Below are 20,006 nucleotides of genomic sequence, written 5' to 3'. Positions count from 1 at the left end.
GAAGCAGTCTTTACATATGTGTTAAAACTGCATCCATGCCATACACAACCACATGCCAATTTTAACTATTTGCCAGTTAGTTTATTTATGATTCAAACATATTGCCTACCTAACTCCAGATTCTGGTGCCACGCAAAATTTTAAAAAACCAAAACCATAAAAATAGCAAGCAACATTAAAACAACAGGCAATCCAGACTAAAATACTCAGCTAACAAATCATATACAAACACATACAAACATACACACAAACACTGGCCACTAAACAATGACACACATCAACCCCAGGTCTGAAAAGAAAGCTAGGTTTTCAAGTTATCCTATATGCTGTGTTTTTAATTTATACGTTATTTATATTTACTTATAGATCATCACCCACTGGATAAAACTAAGAAAGAAATCCACTTCTTTGAACATGGTGCAAATCAAAGTCTTGTACAAAACTGTACAAAGGGACATGACTTAAAATAATATCCATATTTGTATCCTATGACTATATTAAGTATTGTACCTTGATGAAGGTATCTTTTCTTTTATGTACACTGAGAGCATATGCACCAAGACAAATTCCTTGCGTGTCCAATCACACTTGGCCAATAAAAAATTCTATTCTATTCTATTCTATTCTATTCTATTCTATATCTCTTCTGCACCAGTAGCTTAAGGAAAAATGAAGTGATATACCTTTCTGATAGATTCTATATACTTCTTCCCCAAACACTACTAATCCAGGGCAGGATAGTTCCTGAAGTTAATGCACTATACCAAATCATCTAAAGAGCAATGGTCCATACGTTCAATTCTCAAGTACATTTGAACTCAAGAGATAGGACTGACTGAAGAATCCCCATTTAGGATAAAAGCAGTTGTATACTGCCCCCCTGTGGCTAATATAAGTAATGTGTTGCATTATCATTATTTTCCAAAGTTCTATTATGCATAATTTTTCGTTTATTTTTCTTGTATGTTGACTTCTTTGATAATATTCCACTACATTCCCATACAAACCACTCAGCTACATTATGATTACAGAAGTTATGCAAAAATATGTATTTTTGTATAAGAATTAATAAAGTATACATTGTGTGCCCCGACTATATGGATGTAGGGATGGGTATGCATGTAACATTTGTGTGTAAAAGCCAAAAAAACCATTTAGACATCACATGGGGAAAGGAATATGAGTTTGGAGTGCAAGACAGGAGAAAAACAGGGAGGTTTCTAAAAGGGAGTGTACTTTGTGAAATTCTTTTGGGTGTTTATACAATAAATTTTATGATTCACCAATCCTAAAATAAGCAGCTATTCCGTGATTGTAATAATGTTCACAAAACTTTCTAAAAATTGAATGAGTCCCCAAAAATATTGGAAACATTACCAGAATTACAGGTACCTTAGTTAGGATATCCCTTCTATTTAAACTTATTGGGTAATACGTGCACACCCTGTTTATAAAAGTGTTTTAGTACAATCAACCCTGTTTTCAAGGCCAGAAATCAGTTTTAACTCATGAACAAGATCACGAGTATTTCCAATCTCCTCGATCATATAAAAGGATATTGTAAACATTCAGTGTTCTGCTGAATGAGCATGATTGTCTAAAAATGTCTGCATACTATTCAAATGCAAAGGCCTGGGAATAGAGATATTTACAGTCAAAAATCCATTTGCATACAATCAAATCAGTGATAGAATCTTACAAAAATATGAAATATGTTAAGCAAACATCATTGCTGAATGAGATACAGGAAAAAAGCTAGTTTATATCACTATACTACAAGTTTAAACTACTACAATTTATTTTATTTTATTTATTTATCAAGGAGCACATTATTATTAAAATGCCTGTATATACTTCAGTAAGAAAATATGCAATTTGCTTTTTAAATTCTAACTTTTTTTAATAAAACGATTCATATACATACCTCTTTTAACCCGTTTATTGTTAAAGCTCTCATTCATAAACTTTAATAACTCAGTTTTTTTATCTTCATTGTGATTTGTAATTACAGAATAAGTAATTCTGTAATTCCAAATAATTACAACAAGTAAATGTTGAAGTATTTGATTAATTTTCTTTAAGTATTTTTGGATTTTAGTGGAAAGTCATTATATTGTACCAAAAGTTCAAAGCTATTTCTCCTCAGTTTTGCAGGAAGTGATTTTCCTATTTTATGTATATTCATTACAAGATTTAAAAACTGAAAGCTTGTTGAAAAATAGATGTAATATATACAGTTCTCAAACAGTCTTGTAAATCTAACAACGTAAGCTTGCACATAGCTTACATAAAAAGTGATATGAACTTAGAACTTCTTTCAGACCATCAGAGCTTGGGGAAGCTAGAATAAATTGCTGGTTTAATATTATGTAGGAAAGACTTGTGAGATGGACAAAGAGATGCTGCTTTGGGAACAGTCAGTTGGGAACAGAACAGCTACAGCTGGATAGTGGGCAGAGCAAGCAGCATTAAAGGGACTCTCAGTAGCGTCTCACTTCTCAGGTTGTAAAGCAGGCAGAGGAACAATTGTACAATTTCATACTTTCAAGATCCTGTTAATGTAGCTTTACGATAATATGGAATTAGCTTATTTGATTGTGTTTCCTATCTGGTCTATCTGGTAAGGCAAACCACCAATGAGCTGGTCAACTCTTTGCAGTCCTCTCTGGACAAAGAAAAGATTTGAGATTGCCCACTAGCGCTCCAGACGCTTCTTGCAAGAAGACCACAACACACTGGTTTCTAATACATTTAGCCCTAAGAGGGACAAGAATGTAGCCATCTTGCTCAAACCATGGTCAGCACCTTTAAAAGTTCATATACTTCCTTTTCTATTGCTTTTGGAAATTGTTTGTTAACTGCTTTTTAGCTATTAAGAATCTTTGGATTGACAAATCTAAAAATATCAGATGAGTTTCCTTCTATATTTAGTAAAAGAAATTTTAAACAAAACTTTAAGGCCTTTTTTTAATAAATAGCAAAAGGAGAGTTAGAACTTTGTTTTGGCAAAGATACAAATGGACTCAGGCTCCAGATCAGGGGTGAAATGCTCCCAGTTCAGACCGGCTCGACCGATCCAGTAACAATGATGGCTGGTAGTTCAGAGAACCGGTAGCAAAAATCCCTGGCCCCGCCCCCTGCCCCAGCTGAGCTGCGCCATCATCAGAGGTGCTTTTTTTTTTTTACTTTTAAAAGCATCTTTTCTTCAAAAAGACTTTTAAAAGTAAAAAAAAAGCCTTTAATGATTGTGCAGCTCAGCTGGGATCATCAGAATCCTTTAAAAGCTTTTTTTAAAACAACCTCTTAAAAACAAAAGGTTTTAAAAGGCTCCTCTGGCGATCCCAGCTGAGTTGCCTAATCACCAGAACCTTTAAAAAACATGTTTTCTACAAGCTCTTCGGCCAAAGAGGTTGTTAAAACAATCCTTTTAAGAGGTTCTGGGCTGCGATCAGGCAATTTCAACTGGGATCGTCAGGGGAGCTTTTAAAATCTTTTTTTCCTCTGGCGATCCCAGATAAATTTCCTGATCATCACAGGCTTTTAAAATCTTTTTTTCCTCTGGCGATCCCAGATAAATTTCCTGATCATCACAGGCTTTTAAAATCATTTTTTTACCACCTCTTACAACAGCCCCCGCCCATGCCCATCCAATCGCCCCTTTCCCACTTACCTAATTATTGCTCCTTTCAGGCTCTCTCATGCCTTGCTTTGCTTCAGCTGCTGCAATCAGTTGCATCAGCTAGCAACTGAATCTGCCTGCCTGCAATCCATTTCCTCAGTGAGCAACTCAATCTGCCTGCCTCCAATTGGGTAAGAAAATGGGGGGAGCTTTAAAAAATAGTTAATTGGGGTTTTTTTAATGAGTTTTTTTTTAAGACAGCAATTTAAAGTTAAGGAAGTTTTAAATTTAGCTGCTTTTATCTAAAACAGGGGTTTCCAACCTTAGTAACTTTAAGGCTTGTGGACTTCAATTCCCAGAGTTCCTCCGCCAGCTTTGCTCCAGGAGTTGAAGTACACAAACCTTAAAGTTACTAAGGTTGGAGACCTCTGATCTAAAAAATATAAATAGAATAAAATAAAATAAAATATTTGTGCAGCTTTCTGAGATTTGGTGTGTTTCTGTAGTTTTTCACTCTAATTACACAAACACACAAAATCTCACAAAGCTGTATGTGGCATTTTGTGTGTGTGTGAGAGAGAGTCAGTTATGTTGTGTGTGTGTAAAGTGTGAAAGTTGGGTTTTGAGCTTTTTGTGGCTGTGTGAGGTTCCTGCTTGTTGCAGGGGCTGCTTTTACATTGTGTGTGAATCAGTTGTGTTGTGTTGTGTGTCTGTTAAGTGTGAAAGTTGGTTTTTGGTACTTCTTATTGTTTTGTATACTTTGTTTATTATTTTTATTATTTATTATTATTGGCCACGCCCACCCAGTTTCTGACCAAGCCACACCCACCAATTAAGCCACACCCACAGAACCAGTAGGGGAAAAAATTAGATTACACCCCTGCTCCAGATGGATGTGAAATAAGATGCAAGAATTAAGTATAAATCATCCCCATAGGGAAATGCTTTTGTTTTGAATTAATTTAGAAAAAACTTCATAGAATGGGACTTTGAGTTGGATGCTAGAGGAAAGAAGGAACCGAAGATTGCAGTTAAAGGAGAAGAAAACTTAAGATTCAATTTAAGATACAGCATGAAGCAAAATATTTTAACATCGGTGATATTGAAGAATGTTTTTGAACAATGGACTCAGAAGTTAATTTTAAAAGTGTCTATCACTGTAAATAGACTGTATTTAAAATGTTATAGAAGAACACATTTTGCCTTTCAAGACTGAGACTGATCTGAAAATGAATTTAAAAATGACAGGAATGCGAAAATGATATGGATAATGACGCTACACCGGACATACAAAGAAATCACCCATTGTTTTAATAATTAAAAGAGATACACAAGTAACAATCCAGGAGAAAAAAATGGATCATTTTCCTATATTAAAATTTACAAAAGTGACTTGTTAAAACTTTGAAAATTTTTATGAAAAGGGATAAAGAAAAAATGAAAATAAATCAAATTCTACAACATTATTTGATGGAACTAAAATCAAGATTGTTAAAAGTAAAAAGAAAGGAATATGAATTTAGTTTATTTGATCAAGATTAAAATAGGTATGTTGTTATCTCTACTGACCTTTAATGAACTTTTGCTGACATCAAGACTGAATTTTTTTAAAGAATTATTTACAGAGATAAGACATGCTAAGAAAGACCACTTGTCATGTTTTAAGAGGAGTTAAATTACTAAAATTGTTTATACTTGTTTAAGGAGAAAAGTAAATTCTTTATACATTTCTTTTTCTTTACTGTTTTTTCTTTTTTCCCATTTCTTTCTTCTTTTGTTTCTGAACCCCTCTAATTTTTATTTTATTCTTTTATTTTTAGTGTTAATTTACTATTGTAATTTTACTTTTTAATAACTTTTCACTATTAAAATATAAGAAATGCTGTCCACTGAGGAATGCCATTATTCAAAGATATTACCAATTACTCATGGTAAAAAAAACATTCCTAGAGAGTTGTAGTATCGCCAGAACTGAATTAACATGGACCACTGATTCTTATTACCTGAAGAAACAGGCAATAAATCTCAAAGGTACATATTCCACTTTATATATTTTTTTCTTTTACTTTAATAGTTAATACAGTTAATCCTGCACTTATGACCACAATTGAGCCCATAATTTATAAAGTAAGAATTTGTTAAATGAACTTTGCTCCATTTTATGACATTTCTTGGCCCTAGTTGTTAAGTGAATCACTTTAGTTGTTAAGTTAGCAACACAGTTGTTAATTGAATCTGGTTTTCCCATTGACTTTGCTTCCCAGAAGGTTGCAAAAAGTGATCACTTTTTTCAATGCTCTTGTAACTTTGAACGGTCACTAAATGAACTGTTGTAAAGTCGAGGACTACCTGTACTATGTATCCTTAGCTCTTTTATCCTAACATTAAAAGGCAGTTACTTAATCATAAATACAGTAGTCATCACATATTTTAAGAATATGAATAATTAACCATTTGGGGGAGAAGAAAAAAAAATCCCCCAAAACCCAAATATTTGAGATTGTTGTCATTCTGAGTTTACCCAGTCCAAGATTTATTTTTTTTGTGCAGGTCTTGTTCTATGTCTTCACTTCCTGAGACAAGTATTTACACATGTTTTCCTTTTTTGGTTAGCAGGATACTTTCATCTCCATTTGCTGGTATTGCTCAGCTTTTATCCACATAACCAAGAATGGAAAAATGTGCCTGTTATTCCAAGCTCAGGAATGACAGAAAGCTTTGCTAAGGGCTTGTCTGATCTGCAAAAGAGGAAAGTAGCCTCTATCCGTTCAGCTTTTGCAGAACACAATCAGAATTCACACATTTCAGAACAATGTGGAGGAGAAAAGGTGGGGACATTATAACCCCTCTGCATACATGTTGCCTTACTATTTTTTTAAAGCACATTTTCCTCTATTTTCTTTGAAATGCAAGTTTTAAAAAATTATTGGAGCTTCTACATTATCATCCAAAATCAGTTGATCCTTAAATATATTCCTCTATAAGGTAATCTGCTGGTGTTTGTGTTTTTTCCCCCATGATTGTAAAAAACCCCACCAGTAATATATCTTTAAAAATATTTTTCTGCAACATGCCCTGATGTTATGAAAAGGGGAAGGGAATGGCATCTTCCCAGGGAAGGCAATGCCTTTTGCAGGCAACTCTCCCAACTGATCCCTCCTTTCTTGCCCGCAAAATATATATTTTTTTGAACCCTCCCGGAGCAGCTGCTTTAGGAAGGGGGTGCAGAGAAAAACAGCGAGCCGCTGCAGCGGGAGCAGCTACAGAAGGCTAGCATCAGGGGAGAGACGAGAAGGAGGGAATTCCCCGCTTGACAAGGGTCGGGCATGGGGAGCAACGGTGTGGCAGGCCGTGACCGAAGGAGGATGTGCCATCTAAGCGGGGGCTCGGCAGAGACCAACCTGTCAGCAAGAAGGTGGTAAGAGCCGCTCCGCTGGGTTTGCTCTGGGACTGGAACCAGGATCCTTCTCCGCGGTGCGGCATTGCTCCTTGCTGCTGGAGCTGGTGCGGTCCTCTCGCTGCTGCTCTTCCTCCTCCCTCCCTCCGCCGCCCGCCTTCTCCGGCTTCCCGCCTGACATAATCATCCCCAGCAGCAGCAGCAGCAGCATTGCTCCCTCCTCCTTCTATAGACACGATCGCGAAAGCAGGACCCAGCTAGGCCTGCAAAAGGGGGTCGGTCTATGCGTCGCCAGGCCCGCCTTCTCTCGCCCAGGGGAGCTGCTTTATGTCTGGGAGGCTTGGTACTTGGCTTGCTTTCGCTCCAGACTTGTGGATTGGGACTTCGCGCCCTGGGCTGAACAGACAAATGCATTTTGGCTCTCCAACTGGCCTAAGGCCAAGCGGAGGGCCTCCATATACAAACACCCTTATGTGCTGGGGCAAACATGACCTTCTGAGGGATTTTTTTCCCCCTGCAGAAGCACCCACTTCTGTTGGTAACCTGCCCCATTCCATTAGCTGTGAGAGGAACCAAAAAATATGAAATCAGTACATTCGAAAGAGAGTTACTGGAGATGGAGTAACAAATGCCAGAGGCATTTATGCAAAAATGTATAATGCCCCGAAACAGGGTGGGTTGTTTGGTAAGAAAGCAGAAAATGTCGGTCCCACTCACAGTGCAAAAACGTAGCAAAGATGAGTAAAATATCCTGCTAACCAAAATCGGACCCATCTGAAATTTCTCAGGAAGATTGGAGATGATTGTAGTACACATGTAGTACTACATGAGTACTACTCATTGTACTCATTGTAGTACTCGTAGTACTCATGAAATCGGGGGCAATTTTAATTAGTATAGTTTCTTCTGTATTCTATTGGACTGACATTTTTTGTGTTTACTTCCATATGCTTGCTCATACTGTAATTTGGAGGCACGCTTCCCCACGCATAAAGGTCACATTAACTCTACAAGACACTTGATAGACCTGCCCTCCATGAATCTGTCCAATTCCCCCTTTAAACCACCCAAGTTAGTGGCTTTCACGCATCTTTATATAATGGCTTCCATAAATTAATTGAGAGCTATGGCAAAAGTATCTTCTTCTATTAGTAGTCAGCTAGTATGCCTAGTTTTCTGCTAGTAAACCTATTTTAATTAAACTTAGGAATTATTGTCAGATTTCAAGATCATATTTTGTGATCACAATTGTGTGATAGCCTTTACAGCAGAATCACCATTTAACAATTTATAGTCTTCAAGTTATACAACCATTTTTGTTGTAGCAAAATAACAATAGTAGTAGGCTTTTTTATACTGCATCACAAATTCTGAGACACGATAGACACTAGTAATCACTAAGTAGGCATCCTACTATCAATTTATTGTTTAGATTTCTTCTTTCCCTCCGTTAACAGTTGAAAGAGAAAGTGCCCAGCTAGAGCTAACTAAAAGTAAAGAAACAACGATCTAGTTTTACAAGCATTTAGTAACTGTGTATGTTTATAATTAATAGATTTGGGGGAAAAATAGAAATATTAGTTACAGAAATAAAGTTTATTTCTGATGTTTAAAAAAAGTGAAAAAGGAATTCTAGGAAAGACATAATGTGGTGTTCCTTCATGTAAGAGTGCCTCAACTAGTAAGTACATGGCAAAGAATATAATATAGCTTCAAGAGGTGCTGAACATATATTTTTCTGTCTGGAAAAAAAGGAACTATTTATATCAAACTGCTAACTTACTCTACCATATTAGTAAATAATTACATGTGTAAATTATTTTGTGCTACATAATTGCAATAGTGATAAGAAAATTCATCTCATACGTGTTTTTAATGCAGATATAATCAGTGGTGGGATTCAATTTTTTTAACAACTGGTTCTGTGGGCGTGGCTTATTTCGAGGTGTGGCTGGCTGGTCATGTGACCGGGTGGGCGTGGCTGGCTGGTCATGTGACCGGGTGGGCGTGGCTGGTCAGTCATGTGACCGGGTGGGTGTGGCTATGGGCATAGAAACTACTCAGAGGGCTAAAAAAAGTCATTTTTGACCAGTCCTTGCACTTTTGACCGGTCCTCGCACTTATGACCATCCTCACATTAATGCCCATTGCAGCATTTTTAGCAACCATGTCACTCATTTCACAACTGCTTCTCTTCACCACGGTTACAAGATAATGTAAAATGTAAAATGTGCAGTCGTAGGTGTGAGGACCAATCAAAAGTGTGAGCACAGGTCAAAAATAACTTTTTCAGCCCTCTGAGAAGTCCCTATGCACAAAATGCTGCAAACGGGCATAAATGATGACCGGTCATAAGTGTGAGGACTGGTCAAAAGTGTGAGAACCTGTCAGAAATCACTTTTTTCAGCCCTCTGGGTAGTCCCTATGTGCAAGGGACTACTCAGAGATCTGAAAAAGTTATTTTTGACCTGTCCTCGCACTTTTGACCAGTTCTCGTACTTACGACCGTCCTCACATTTTACATTTTGCACCCTATCTTGTAACCGTAGTGAAGAGAAGCAGTTGTGAAATAAGTGACACGGTTAAGAATGCTGCAACAGGCATAAATGTGAAGATGGTCATAAATGCGAGGTCTGTTCAAAGGTGTCAGAACCTATCAGAAATCACATTTTTCAGCTCTCTCGGTAGTCCCTATGCACATAGGGACTACCCAGAGGACTGAAAAAAAGTGATTTCTGACAGGTTCTCACACTTTTAACCAGTCCTCACACTTATGACCGGTCATCATTTATGCCTGTTGCAGCATTTTAATAGCCATGTCACTCATGTCACAACTGCGGTGCTTCATGTGACCGGGTGGACGTGGCCAGGTGGTCATGTAACATAGCTTCTTTGCCCTAATGACAGTTTGCTGCAATGTTCATAAGTGTGAAAAACGGTCATAAGTCACTTTTTCAGTGCCATGCTTGTTAAACCAATTACCAGAACAAATCCATTCTCCCTCCCTCTTTTTCTCCATCTTTCTCCCCCCTCTTTCTCTCTACACATGGCCAGCGAGGCGCTTTAATCACTGGCTAGAGAGATGCCTGGATGGAGGCCTGCTTCGGTCGGCGGCCTCGCACCCACCTGATCCAAGCGCCACATGGCCGCCAACAGACACCGGTAAGTAATGGTGGGGAGGGGAGGGGCAAGGGGCAGGGCGAACCGGCAATTTAACAAACGGTTCGGCCAAACCGTCTAGAACCAGTAGAATCCCACCACTGGATATAATCATACGGATATTATAAAATTTACAGCATAATTCTATAATATACAGGTAGTCTTCGATGTATGACCATTCATTTAGTGACCATTCAAAGTTACAACAACACTGAAAAAAGTGACTTTTCACACCACCATTGCAGCATCCCCATGGTCACATGGTCAGAACTTAGACACTTGGCAACTGGCATATATTTATGATGGTTGCAGTGTCCCAGGATCATGTGATCACCTTTCATGACCTGACAAGCAAAGATCAATGGAGAAGACAGATTTCATTTAACACCCATGTTACTCAGTTAACAACTGCAGTGAATCACTTGAAAACTGCGGCAAGAAAAGTCATAAAATTCACAGCAATTGTCTTGCTTAGCAGCACAAGTTTGAGGCTCAATTGTGGTCGTAAATTGAGGACTACCTGCATACAGTTTCTGAGTCTTTCCATGGAAACAGTGACATTCCTGGGGTTGTGACTACAGTATAGTCAATTGTTAACTAACTTGCCATGGTAACTTGGCTATGTACTCTTCTGCCAAACAATGAAAACATTTATATTCTGTAAGAAGATCAGTTGTTCAGAGAAATGGGGGAGTTCTGTAACTTTGTCCTTGAAGATATGAATAGCTAATTAACAAAATTATTAATATCTTGAACATACATGTATCAAATCATGTTACTGATCCCTATTCTTATGCAGCTATGTGAGCCTGTGTTTTCCAGCAGATTTAACAGAACTCTATCTGAAAAATGTACTATTCTCAATAAACAAAACAGCTTTGATAGCATTTTTAAAACTTGACCTTTTTTGTTCAGCAATAAGAGTTGACTTTCAAATCCCCCTCAGACTTTGAAATAATCATAAAGTTGTGCCTTTAATATGAGTTCTTCATAAGTAGTTTTATTTCAATTTGTATAACAGTGATAAGTTAATTTATGAAATAAAATTCATGTAAGTATTGCTTTTAGTCATAATAATAATAACAACAGAGTTGGAAGGGACTTTGGAGGCTTTCTAGTCCAACCTCCTGCCCAGGCAGGAAACCCTACACCATCTCAGACAGATGGTTATCCAATATTTTCTTTAAAATTTCCAGTGTTGGAGCATTCACAATTTCTGCAGACAAGTCGTTCCACTTATTAATTGTTCTAACTGTCAGGAAATTTCTCCTTAGTTCTAAGTTGCTTCTTTCCTTGATCAGTTTCCACCCATTGCTTCTTGTTCTACCCTCAGGTGCTTTGGAGAACAGCCCGACTCCCTCTTCTTTGTGGCAACCCCTGAGATATTGGAACACTGCTATCATGTCTCCCCTAGTCCTTCTTTTTATTAAACTAGACATACCCAGTTCCTGCAACCGTTCTTCATATGTTTTAGCCTCCAGTCCCCTAATCATCTTTGTTGCTCTTCTCAGCATCTTTTTTACATCGTGGCGACCAAAACTGAATGCAGTATTCCATGTGTGGCCTTACCAAGGCATTCTAAAGTGACACTAACATTTCACGTGATCTTGATTCTATCCCTCTGTTTATGCAGCCCAGAACTGTGTTGGCTTTTTTAGCAGCTGCTGCACACTGCTGGCTCATATCTAAATGGTTGTCCACTAGGACTCCAAGATCCCTCTCACAGTTACTACTATTGAGCAAAGTACCACATATCCGGTACCTGTGAATTTTGGGTTTTTTGTCTAAGTGTAGAACCTTACTTTTTTCACTGTTGAATTTCATTTCGTTAGATGGCGCCCAATGTTCAAGTCTGTCAAGATCCTTCTGTTACTTGAGCCTATCTTCTGGAGTGTTGGCTATTCCTGCCAGCTTAGTGTCATCTGCAAATTTGATGAGTTCCCCATCTATTCCCTTGTCCAAGTCATTGATGAAGATGTTGAAGAGTACTGGGCCTAAAACAGAGCCTTGGGGTACTTCACTGCATACTTCCCTCCATGTGGATGTAGTTCCATTGAGGACTACACGTTGAGTGCAGTTGGTCAGCCAGTTACGAATCCATCTGGTGGTGGTGCTGTCTAACCCACATTTTTCTACTTTATCTAGTAGTAGGTTATGGTCTACTTTATCAAATGCTTTACTGAAGTCCAAGTAAATTATATCAACAGCATTTCTCTGGTCCACTAATTTTGTCACTTTGTTAAAGAATGTAATAAGATTAGTCTGTCATGATTTGTTTTTGACAAACCCATGTTGGCTTTTGGTTATTACTTTGTTTGCTTCTAGGTATTCGGTGATTCGTTGCTTGATTATCTTTTCCAGAATCTTCCCCGGTATTGAGGGCAGGCTGATAGGTCTGTAGGTTCCTGGATCTGTTTTTTCCCCCTTTTTTGAAGGTGGGAACTACATCAGCTCTTTTCCAGTCCTCTGGCAGCTCCCCTGTGCTCCAGGATCTTTGAAAGATATAGTTCAGTGATTCTGAGATCTCATCTGCCAGTTCCTTTAGAACCTTGGGATGTAAATCATCCGGTCCTGGTGATTTGACCAGGACAAATCTAGGGTAGATAGATGTTCACTTACCATTTTCTTCCCTATTTTAACTTGTGTTTCTAATCTGTTTTTTGTGGTGCTGTTTTTGATAGGTTGGATTGTTTTTTCCTTGTGTGTAAAGACAGATGCAAAAAATGAGTTAAGTAGATCTGCTTTCTCCCTGTTGCTTGTCATCTTCTTGCCACTTTCTCCTAGCAATGGGGCAATTGTTTCATATTTATTAGCATTATCATATTTATTAGCATTATTTGATCAAGGAAATTTTCCAAAACAAAACATTAACCTCTGAACCAAAACCTTTTCAGATTTCTTGGACTGGTACAGAATTTATATTTAGATTTAGCAATAAATCTAAGTATAGATTTATGGCAACAGATCTAAAAATGTAGCATTATCTAGCGTCATAACTTTAGTTAAAAACATGCTTTATTTCTGCTTTTCATTGTAATGAACATATATGAACACACAATCCTTGCATAAAAAAATAAAAGAATTGTTAGAATAAAAATCATTACTTGCTTAAATTGGTATACTAGTTCTAAAATTTATCACATGTTCAAAAAGAGAAACTAGCACCTATATAAAAATTGAAGCAAGAAAATGTCTCTTTGAAGCATTATTCAAAACAGCTTACAGGCAATTTCAAATGATTGAACACGTTTAAGCCAACCATCATGCATTTTTGTGATGATTTATGATACAGATCTTATAACTTGATCTGACACAATTATTTATGAACCATTTGTGTATAGAATCCATGCCATTAAGTGCAATGGAAAGAAGATCTTGGTAGAAATTTGGTTGTAAAATAAGGGGATAGACAGTTGCTAAATGAATTTCCCCCCATTTCATTACCTTTCTTGCCACAGTTGGTAAGTGAATGGTAAGTAATTGTTAAGTTAGTAACATGGCTAAGTTAGTAAGTGAATTTGACTTCTCCATTGATTTTGCTTGTCAGAAGATTGCATAAGGTAATCACATAACCTGGGACATTGTGATACCATAAATACAGGGAGTCCTTGATTTAAATTCCATTTAGTGACCATTCGAAGTTACAACGGCACTGAAAAAAGTGACTTATGACCATTTTTTACACTTATGACCATTGCAGCATCCCTATGGTCACGTGATTTACATTTGGATGCTTGACAACTGACTCACAATAATGACAGTTGTAGTGTCCCAGAATCGTGATCCTCTTGCGACCTTTTAATAAATAAAGTGAATGGAGAAACCAGATTCATTTAACAACCGTGTTACTAATTTAAGGACTGCAGAGATTCACTTAACAAATGTGGCAAGAAAAGTTGTAAAATGCGGCAAAGCTCACTTAACAAATTTCTCACTTAGCAACTTAAATTTTGGGTTCAGTTATGGTTGTAATTTGAGGACTACCTGTACATACCCATTACCAGGGATCCAAATTTTTATCACGGGGATGCTGCAAGGGTCACAAGTGTGAAAAGAAATCATAAATCACTTTCTTCAATGTTGTTGCAATTTCGAACAGTCACTAAATGAATGGTTGTAAGTCGAGGACTATCTGTACAGAAAAATGAGACTGATGTTCCAAGATATTGTGAGGCAAAAGCTCCACCTCTAGACCGCACCACCCCACCCATACTCTGGAACGCCCTTCTTAAAATACAATATATGCTGACCTCGCTACAATATAGAAGCATGCAAATAAGTTTGGGAAATTTTGTCTGATGCAAAACACCATCATTGATTTATTGTTTTATTATCCTGTGGCTGAATTGCATGATTAAATAAATGGCCAGATACTATCTTGGTAATTATCAATTGAGTGAATTCTTATTTTAGATGACTATAAGAAAAAACCCCTGCAGTTTCCTTGGTAACATTTGTGGAAATAGCTTGCCAGTTTCTTCTTTTTTGGGTTCAGAGGTGACTGAACAAAAGTCACCCAGCTGGCTTTCATACATAAGGCAAAACTAGACATCATAATCTTCTACATACTAAACCAGAATTTTAACTTCTTTAACTTTACCAGTTGGACAAAAACCATATTTAAAGAGTAGTTAATAACTTTTCCATATCAGTATGCATTGAGTGGGATCTAACAAACATCACTTTTTGCTAAAGTTGGTATTGGAAGTATAAGTTATGCTGTAAATTTTGTATATACCGAATTTCATGAGATAATTAATAACCTAGTGTGATAGAAATGTAACTTAAAATAACGTTGACATCTATTTTCTAGTTTAGAAAATATAGAAACTAGTTTAAATTAACAGAATTAATTTTAATAGGCACATGCAGTGTTTCCAGTTATGAAACAGAAATCAAATATACAAGTATAGAGTTTAAGATAACTTACTTGTACTCCTTTATAATACTTGTAAAAATGATATAGAAATGTTATTTGATTACAAACTGAATATGAGCCAACAATATTATGTCACTACAAAACAAGCAATCTCAGATTGTACCAACAGAAGTAGTTTCCAAATAATTGGGAATAATGCTTCTATTTCAATCAGATTGAATAATTTTTCAGCTATAAATATTACATCTAAAGAAGAATTAGACAGACAAAGGCACTGAGGAGAATAAGAAGTTTAAACCTATCCAGTGAAATAGAACAACCAGTTATGCTTACTATTGAGAAGACCTGAAAAGATGAGACAAAATATGATAACTTTTCAAGTACTTGAAAGGTATTGCAAAGAAAATTACTATTGCAAGGAAAATCTCTTAACTATAATTCCAACATATAAAGGCAGATTTTGGATGAATGTTATCAAAATTTCATAATAGTAATAGCATTTTGAAGTGCAACCAATTATCTCAATAATGCTTTTTCAAGAGAATTGGACTTTCTGGTGTTTTTTTTTAAGACATTTCACTTCTCATCCAAGAAGCTTCTTCAGAGCTGAAGAAGCTTCTTGGATGAGAAACGAAACATCCTCAGAGAAAAATCAGAAAGTCCAGTTGCCTGTTTAAAAAGCACCTTTGGGACAACCTGGATGACTGAGAATCTCCATAAACCAATTATCTTTACTGGATAAGCTGAAAAAGAGGCTGGAGACATAGCTGACCCTGGGCCTTCAACCCTATGATTACATTTGCACGCTTGTATTATGGAATTTTCTGTATTTAAAAAATTCTAGATATTACCTGGAAATATGCTGCATGACAGATAGTATAATATTCTTTTATATTAAATTGCAGGTAGTTCTAAAACAAGCTGATGTAAGAACTGAGTGGTTCAGACTAGAGAAACAAATAAGACAACAAGCTACAGGTAGTTCTCATCTTATGACCATAACTGAGCCCATAATTTATGTTGCTAAAGTGAGACATTTGTTAAGAGAGTTTTGCCCCATTTTATGATCTTTCTTGCCATAGTTGTTAAGTGAAACCCTGCAGTTATTAAGTTAATAATACAGTTGTTAAGTGAATCTGGTTTCCCCATCAACTTTGCTTATTAGAAGGTCACAAAAGAGGATCACATGACCCCCCTGGGACATTGCAACTCTCATAAATGTGAGTCAGTTGTCAAGCATCTGTAAACATGCAGATACTGCAATGGTCATAAGTGTAAAAATGGTTACGTTACCTTTTTTCAGTGCTGTTGTAATTTAAAACAGTCACTAAATAAACTGAGTACATGTAAATCAATATATCCTGCCTCAGATAAAATTTTAGGATCCTCCACTTTCAGCCTGTTGCTTTCATATTATTTTCCATATGAGAAAATATTGCAAATACTTTTTCCTTATTTTTACATCTGTTCTTTTGTGGATTTTTTAAACTCACATTATAATTTGTTCTCCAATAACACTTCTTCTGGAGCCCTCTGTAGGCCAAAGAGAATAATGAATACTGAAACTCCAATTATAGTGAACTTAATCTCTACAGTATAGTATGAAAAGCTATCTGGCAAACTACTATACAGAAATAATGACTCTACATCTTCTAGAAGTTGACAATGAGATGCACAGGACTTCTTTTTAATGAAAAAATAAGGTAAAAATAAGATACTAGTTTTATGTAACCAAATAAGAATAACAACATACACAATGCAAACAATATAACAAATAACAATACAAAGATATGCAGGAAATATTGCATTTTTTTATAATAGAAGGGCACAATAGGTCTGAGAATTATACCAGCAAAGTATGTAAACCTCTAGAATGGTCACCCTTGCTTATAAGTTCAAAAGAACTTATAGGTAGTGTTCTTGGTCCAACGCTCTTCATACTATACATAAATGATCTCTGTGACCTCATCTCAAGTTATTGTGTTCTCTTTGCTGACAATGTCAAACTATTTAATACCACTAACAATACTTCTACCCTTCAAGAAGACCTCAACTTAGTTTCCGATTGGTCTAAAACTTGGCAACTCCAAATCTCTAGCAGCAAATGCTCAGTCTTACATATTGGAAAAAAGAATCCTATCAACAAGTACAAACTTGATGGTCATTACCTTACTGACGACCCCCACCCTGTCAAAGATCTTGGAGTTCTCATATCAAATGACCTAAATGCCAAAGCCCACTGCAACTACATAGCAAAAAAGGCTCTAAAAGTAGTAAACCTAATTTTACACAGCTTCTTTTCCAAAAACTCTACACTACTAACTAGAGCATACAAAACATTTGCCAGACCTATTCTTGAATACAGCTCATCAGTCTGGAACCCACACCACATCTCTGACATAAATACAATAGAACGCGTCCAGAAATATTTTACTAGAAGAGTTCTTCACTCCTCCGAAAACAACAAAATACCTTATACCACCAGACTTGAAATCCTGGGATTAGAAAACTTACAACTCCGTTAACTTCGACATGACCTGTGTTTAACACACAAAATCATCTATTGCAATATCCTTCCTGTAAATGACTACTTCAGTTTCAATCGCAATTGTCAGGCCTGGAAACCATACTAGACTTTAGGTTTCCAGACGCTGCCACATTTTTCCCCTGAGGGGAAGAAGGGGGGCTGAGGGGTATGGTAACATTCTTCAAGCGGTCAAGGTCGGATGGTGTTCACATCTGCAGGAAGAGTGGCGAGAAGATATTCAAATGAACTGGGAGAACATGGGACCATGTGACCATCAAAGGGGTCAGGGGGGTGGGACTCTTGGGGTTTGTATAATTGGGAAAAGAATCCGGAAGTTCAGTTTTGGAATTTCACTCATCGTGTGCCAGTTTCCTCATGCTAGTAAAGAACTCTGAAAAACAATGGCTTCTGAGTTTTTTTATGCAGAAGAGGTTTTTCTGGAACCTTGACATTATTCCAAAACTCATAACTTTCTTTTGCTAATGGTACCCTCTCCTTCGCTCAGAGGGGGCCCGTTAGGGGGGTGCTGGGCCCCAGCCTCCGCAACCTCCACAGCGGTGCAAAGACCCAGCGAAGGTGGAAGAGCAGCAAGCTGAAACCGTGGAAGTAGCACAGAAGCTTGAATCTAACAATTTAATTGAAATCACCTACTTCCCATCAGAAGATATGACTCAAAAACCCGAAGTGGTAGAGCCTGCTTGTCAGCTTGGAGCACGGCCCAAAGACTCCGATTCATGGGTAAGCTGTCGTTCGGGAGAAAACATTTCCCCGGGGCGGAATGGAGAGCCCCCTCCCTCTTCTCAACCTTACTGGAGGACAGTAAAGCCCAGAGAATAGGGAGAGTCACTGGATTGGGACCTGAGAAACCCCCTGAAATCCTAGTCCCTATTAGACCTCCCTGAAACTTTTGAGCGTTTGGAAGTGAGGCCTCGTATAAGCTCAGCTCACCCACCTCGAGAGCCTTTAGCTCAGCCTAAATTCACCTTCCCTCCCACCAGAGAGGGAGAAATTACTGAAGCTCAAAACCGTTCCAATGAACACAGGAGGACCTCCCTTCCCTCCTTCAGATGGCAAGGAGTTCAGGCAGCACCAGGGACTTGGGGGGAATCGCAACTCCCCCCTCCAATTGACTTTTCCCGCCAACAGAGGCCTACGCTGCCTCCAGCTGCTTCTATTCCTCCTGGTTGGGCATTTTATCCTGGACAAGGGTGGATCCAGTACCAATGGCAACCAGCCAGTTCAGCACCTTTCTTTCCTGGGGGCCCCAGGCCGATTTTTGCCTCGTCAGCTGAAGCATTTCAAGGACTTCCTTCTCAGCAGCCAGGGGGAATTCCACCCCCCTTCACAACTCAGCAACCAGCTACAACAGCAACGGCCGTCCCCCAAATCCCTCTTCAACCGCAAGCAGGCCAGCTAAACCCACCCGCACCCCCTCACTCAGCCCCTCCCCCTTTCAAACCAACCTTTGATGGGAATCCACACCACCTGGCTTACTTTCTCAGCAGAATTGAGGCTTACGTTGAACAGTATAGACATCAATACCCATCAGAAAGAAGCCTAATCAACGCCATCTTGGATGGTATGAACGTGGGGCTAGCCTCAGAATGGATAGCTCAACTACACAATGAATGTGCACCAGAACTAAACGATGTTCACGGATTTATGGCACTGCTTCGCAACCGGTTTCAAGATGATGACCTAATTGCAGAATGTGAAACCACCTTAAAAACAATGAAGCAAGGTAACAAGCCTCTAAAACAATTTGTATGGGATTTCAGAAGGGTTGCTAGCAATCTTAGACATTGACCAGATCGCATCATCCTCCACTACTTCAAAGATGTCATTGATCAAAACATCAGAAAAGCCTGCTCCACCAAAGGAATCCCAGAACAACTAAATGACTGGTACAACGTGTCCATCGCTCTGGACAGAGAATTCAACTCCCTCCAAAGCCAATCACCAACTACAACTCCACAACGACCACCTACAAGACCCTCCCTCTTAAGACCAACCACACCCTCCACCTTTCAGCCTTTAGCAACAATCAAATGCTACCGTTGTGGAAAACTAGGACATCGGGCTTCAGTTTGCCTAGCCCCAACATCCCTCCCACAGTATTGCCCACCAACTGCTACCCGACCATGCAAACCCCCTTGAAACAATCCGAATACCAGTCGCTTTGCGAGACAAGCCATAGACCTCCCTACTGACCTTCCGTCATCTGATTCACCTCCTAACGACTCAAACCAAGCAGAAAACGACCCAATGGTGAGTGCACCCATTCCTCCATTTGCTATCAAAGTAAACTTAGTAATTCCAGGGGGGAGGGCCAAAAAGGATTTAGAGGCTATTGTGGACACAGGATGCACCAGATGCCTAATTTCAACCTCTACGGTCGCCCAACTCCGTATAAAAACATTTCCCT

The 20,006-nt window shown here is 38.2% G+C and overlaps 2 protein-coding genes across 6 annotated transcripts in view; one reads left to right on the top strand and one right to left on the bottom strand.

Annotated features, from left to right (window-relative positions):
* SGCE (sarcoglycan epsilon) overlaps positions 1 to 7,179 on the bottom strand; it is a 52,496-nt gene extending 45,317 nt beyond the window's left edge. Inside the window, exon 1 of one of the 5 annotated variants that reach the window (XM_058180096.1) lies at positions 7,021 to 7,179. In XM_058180096.1, the coding sequence (XP_058036079.1) occupies positions 7,021 to 7,102 (82 nt within the window). In that variant the 5' untranslated portion in view covers positions 7,103 to 7,179. The remainder of the gene's footprint in view (positions 1 to 7,020) is intronic. The other 4 variants (XM_058180100.1, XM_058180095.1, XM_058180094.1 and 1 more) reach the window with 4 other exon arrangements.
* Positions 5,792 to 20,006, top strand: part of PPP1R9A (protein phosphatase 1 regulatory subunit 9A) — a 175,931-nt gene continuing 161,716 nt past the window's right edge. The window contains exons 1-2 of the mRNA XM_058180091.1: positions 5,792 to 7,037; positions 10,071 to 10,178. The gene's annotated coding sequence lies outside the window, so the exon portion shown is untranslated. The remainder of the gene's footprint in view (positions 7,038 to 10,070; positions 10,179 to 20,006) is intronic.

The sequence above is a fragment of the Ahaetulla prasina genome, chromosome 4 (genome assembly GCF_028640845.1).
Source record: "Ahaetulla prasina isolate Xishuangbanna chromosome 4, ASM2864084v1, whole genome shotgun sequence".
Lineage (NCBI taxonomy): Eukaryota > Metazoa > Chordata > Lepidosauria > Squamata > Colubridae > Ahaetulla > Ahaetulla prasina.
This window is presented reverse-complemented; position numbering and strand designations above follow the sequence as displayed.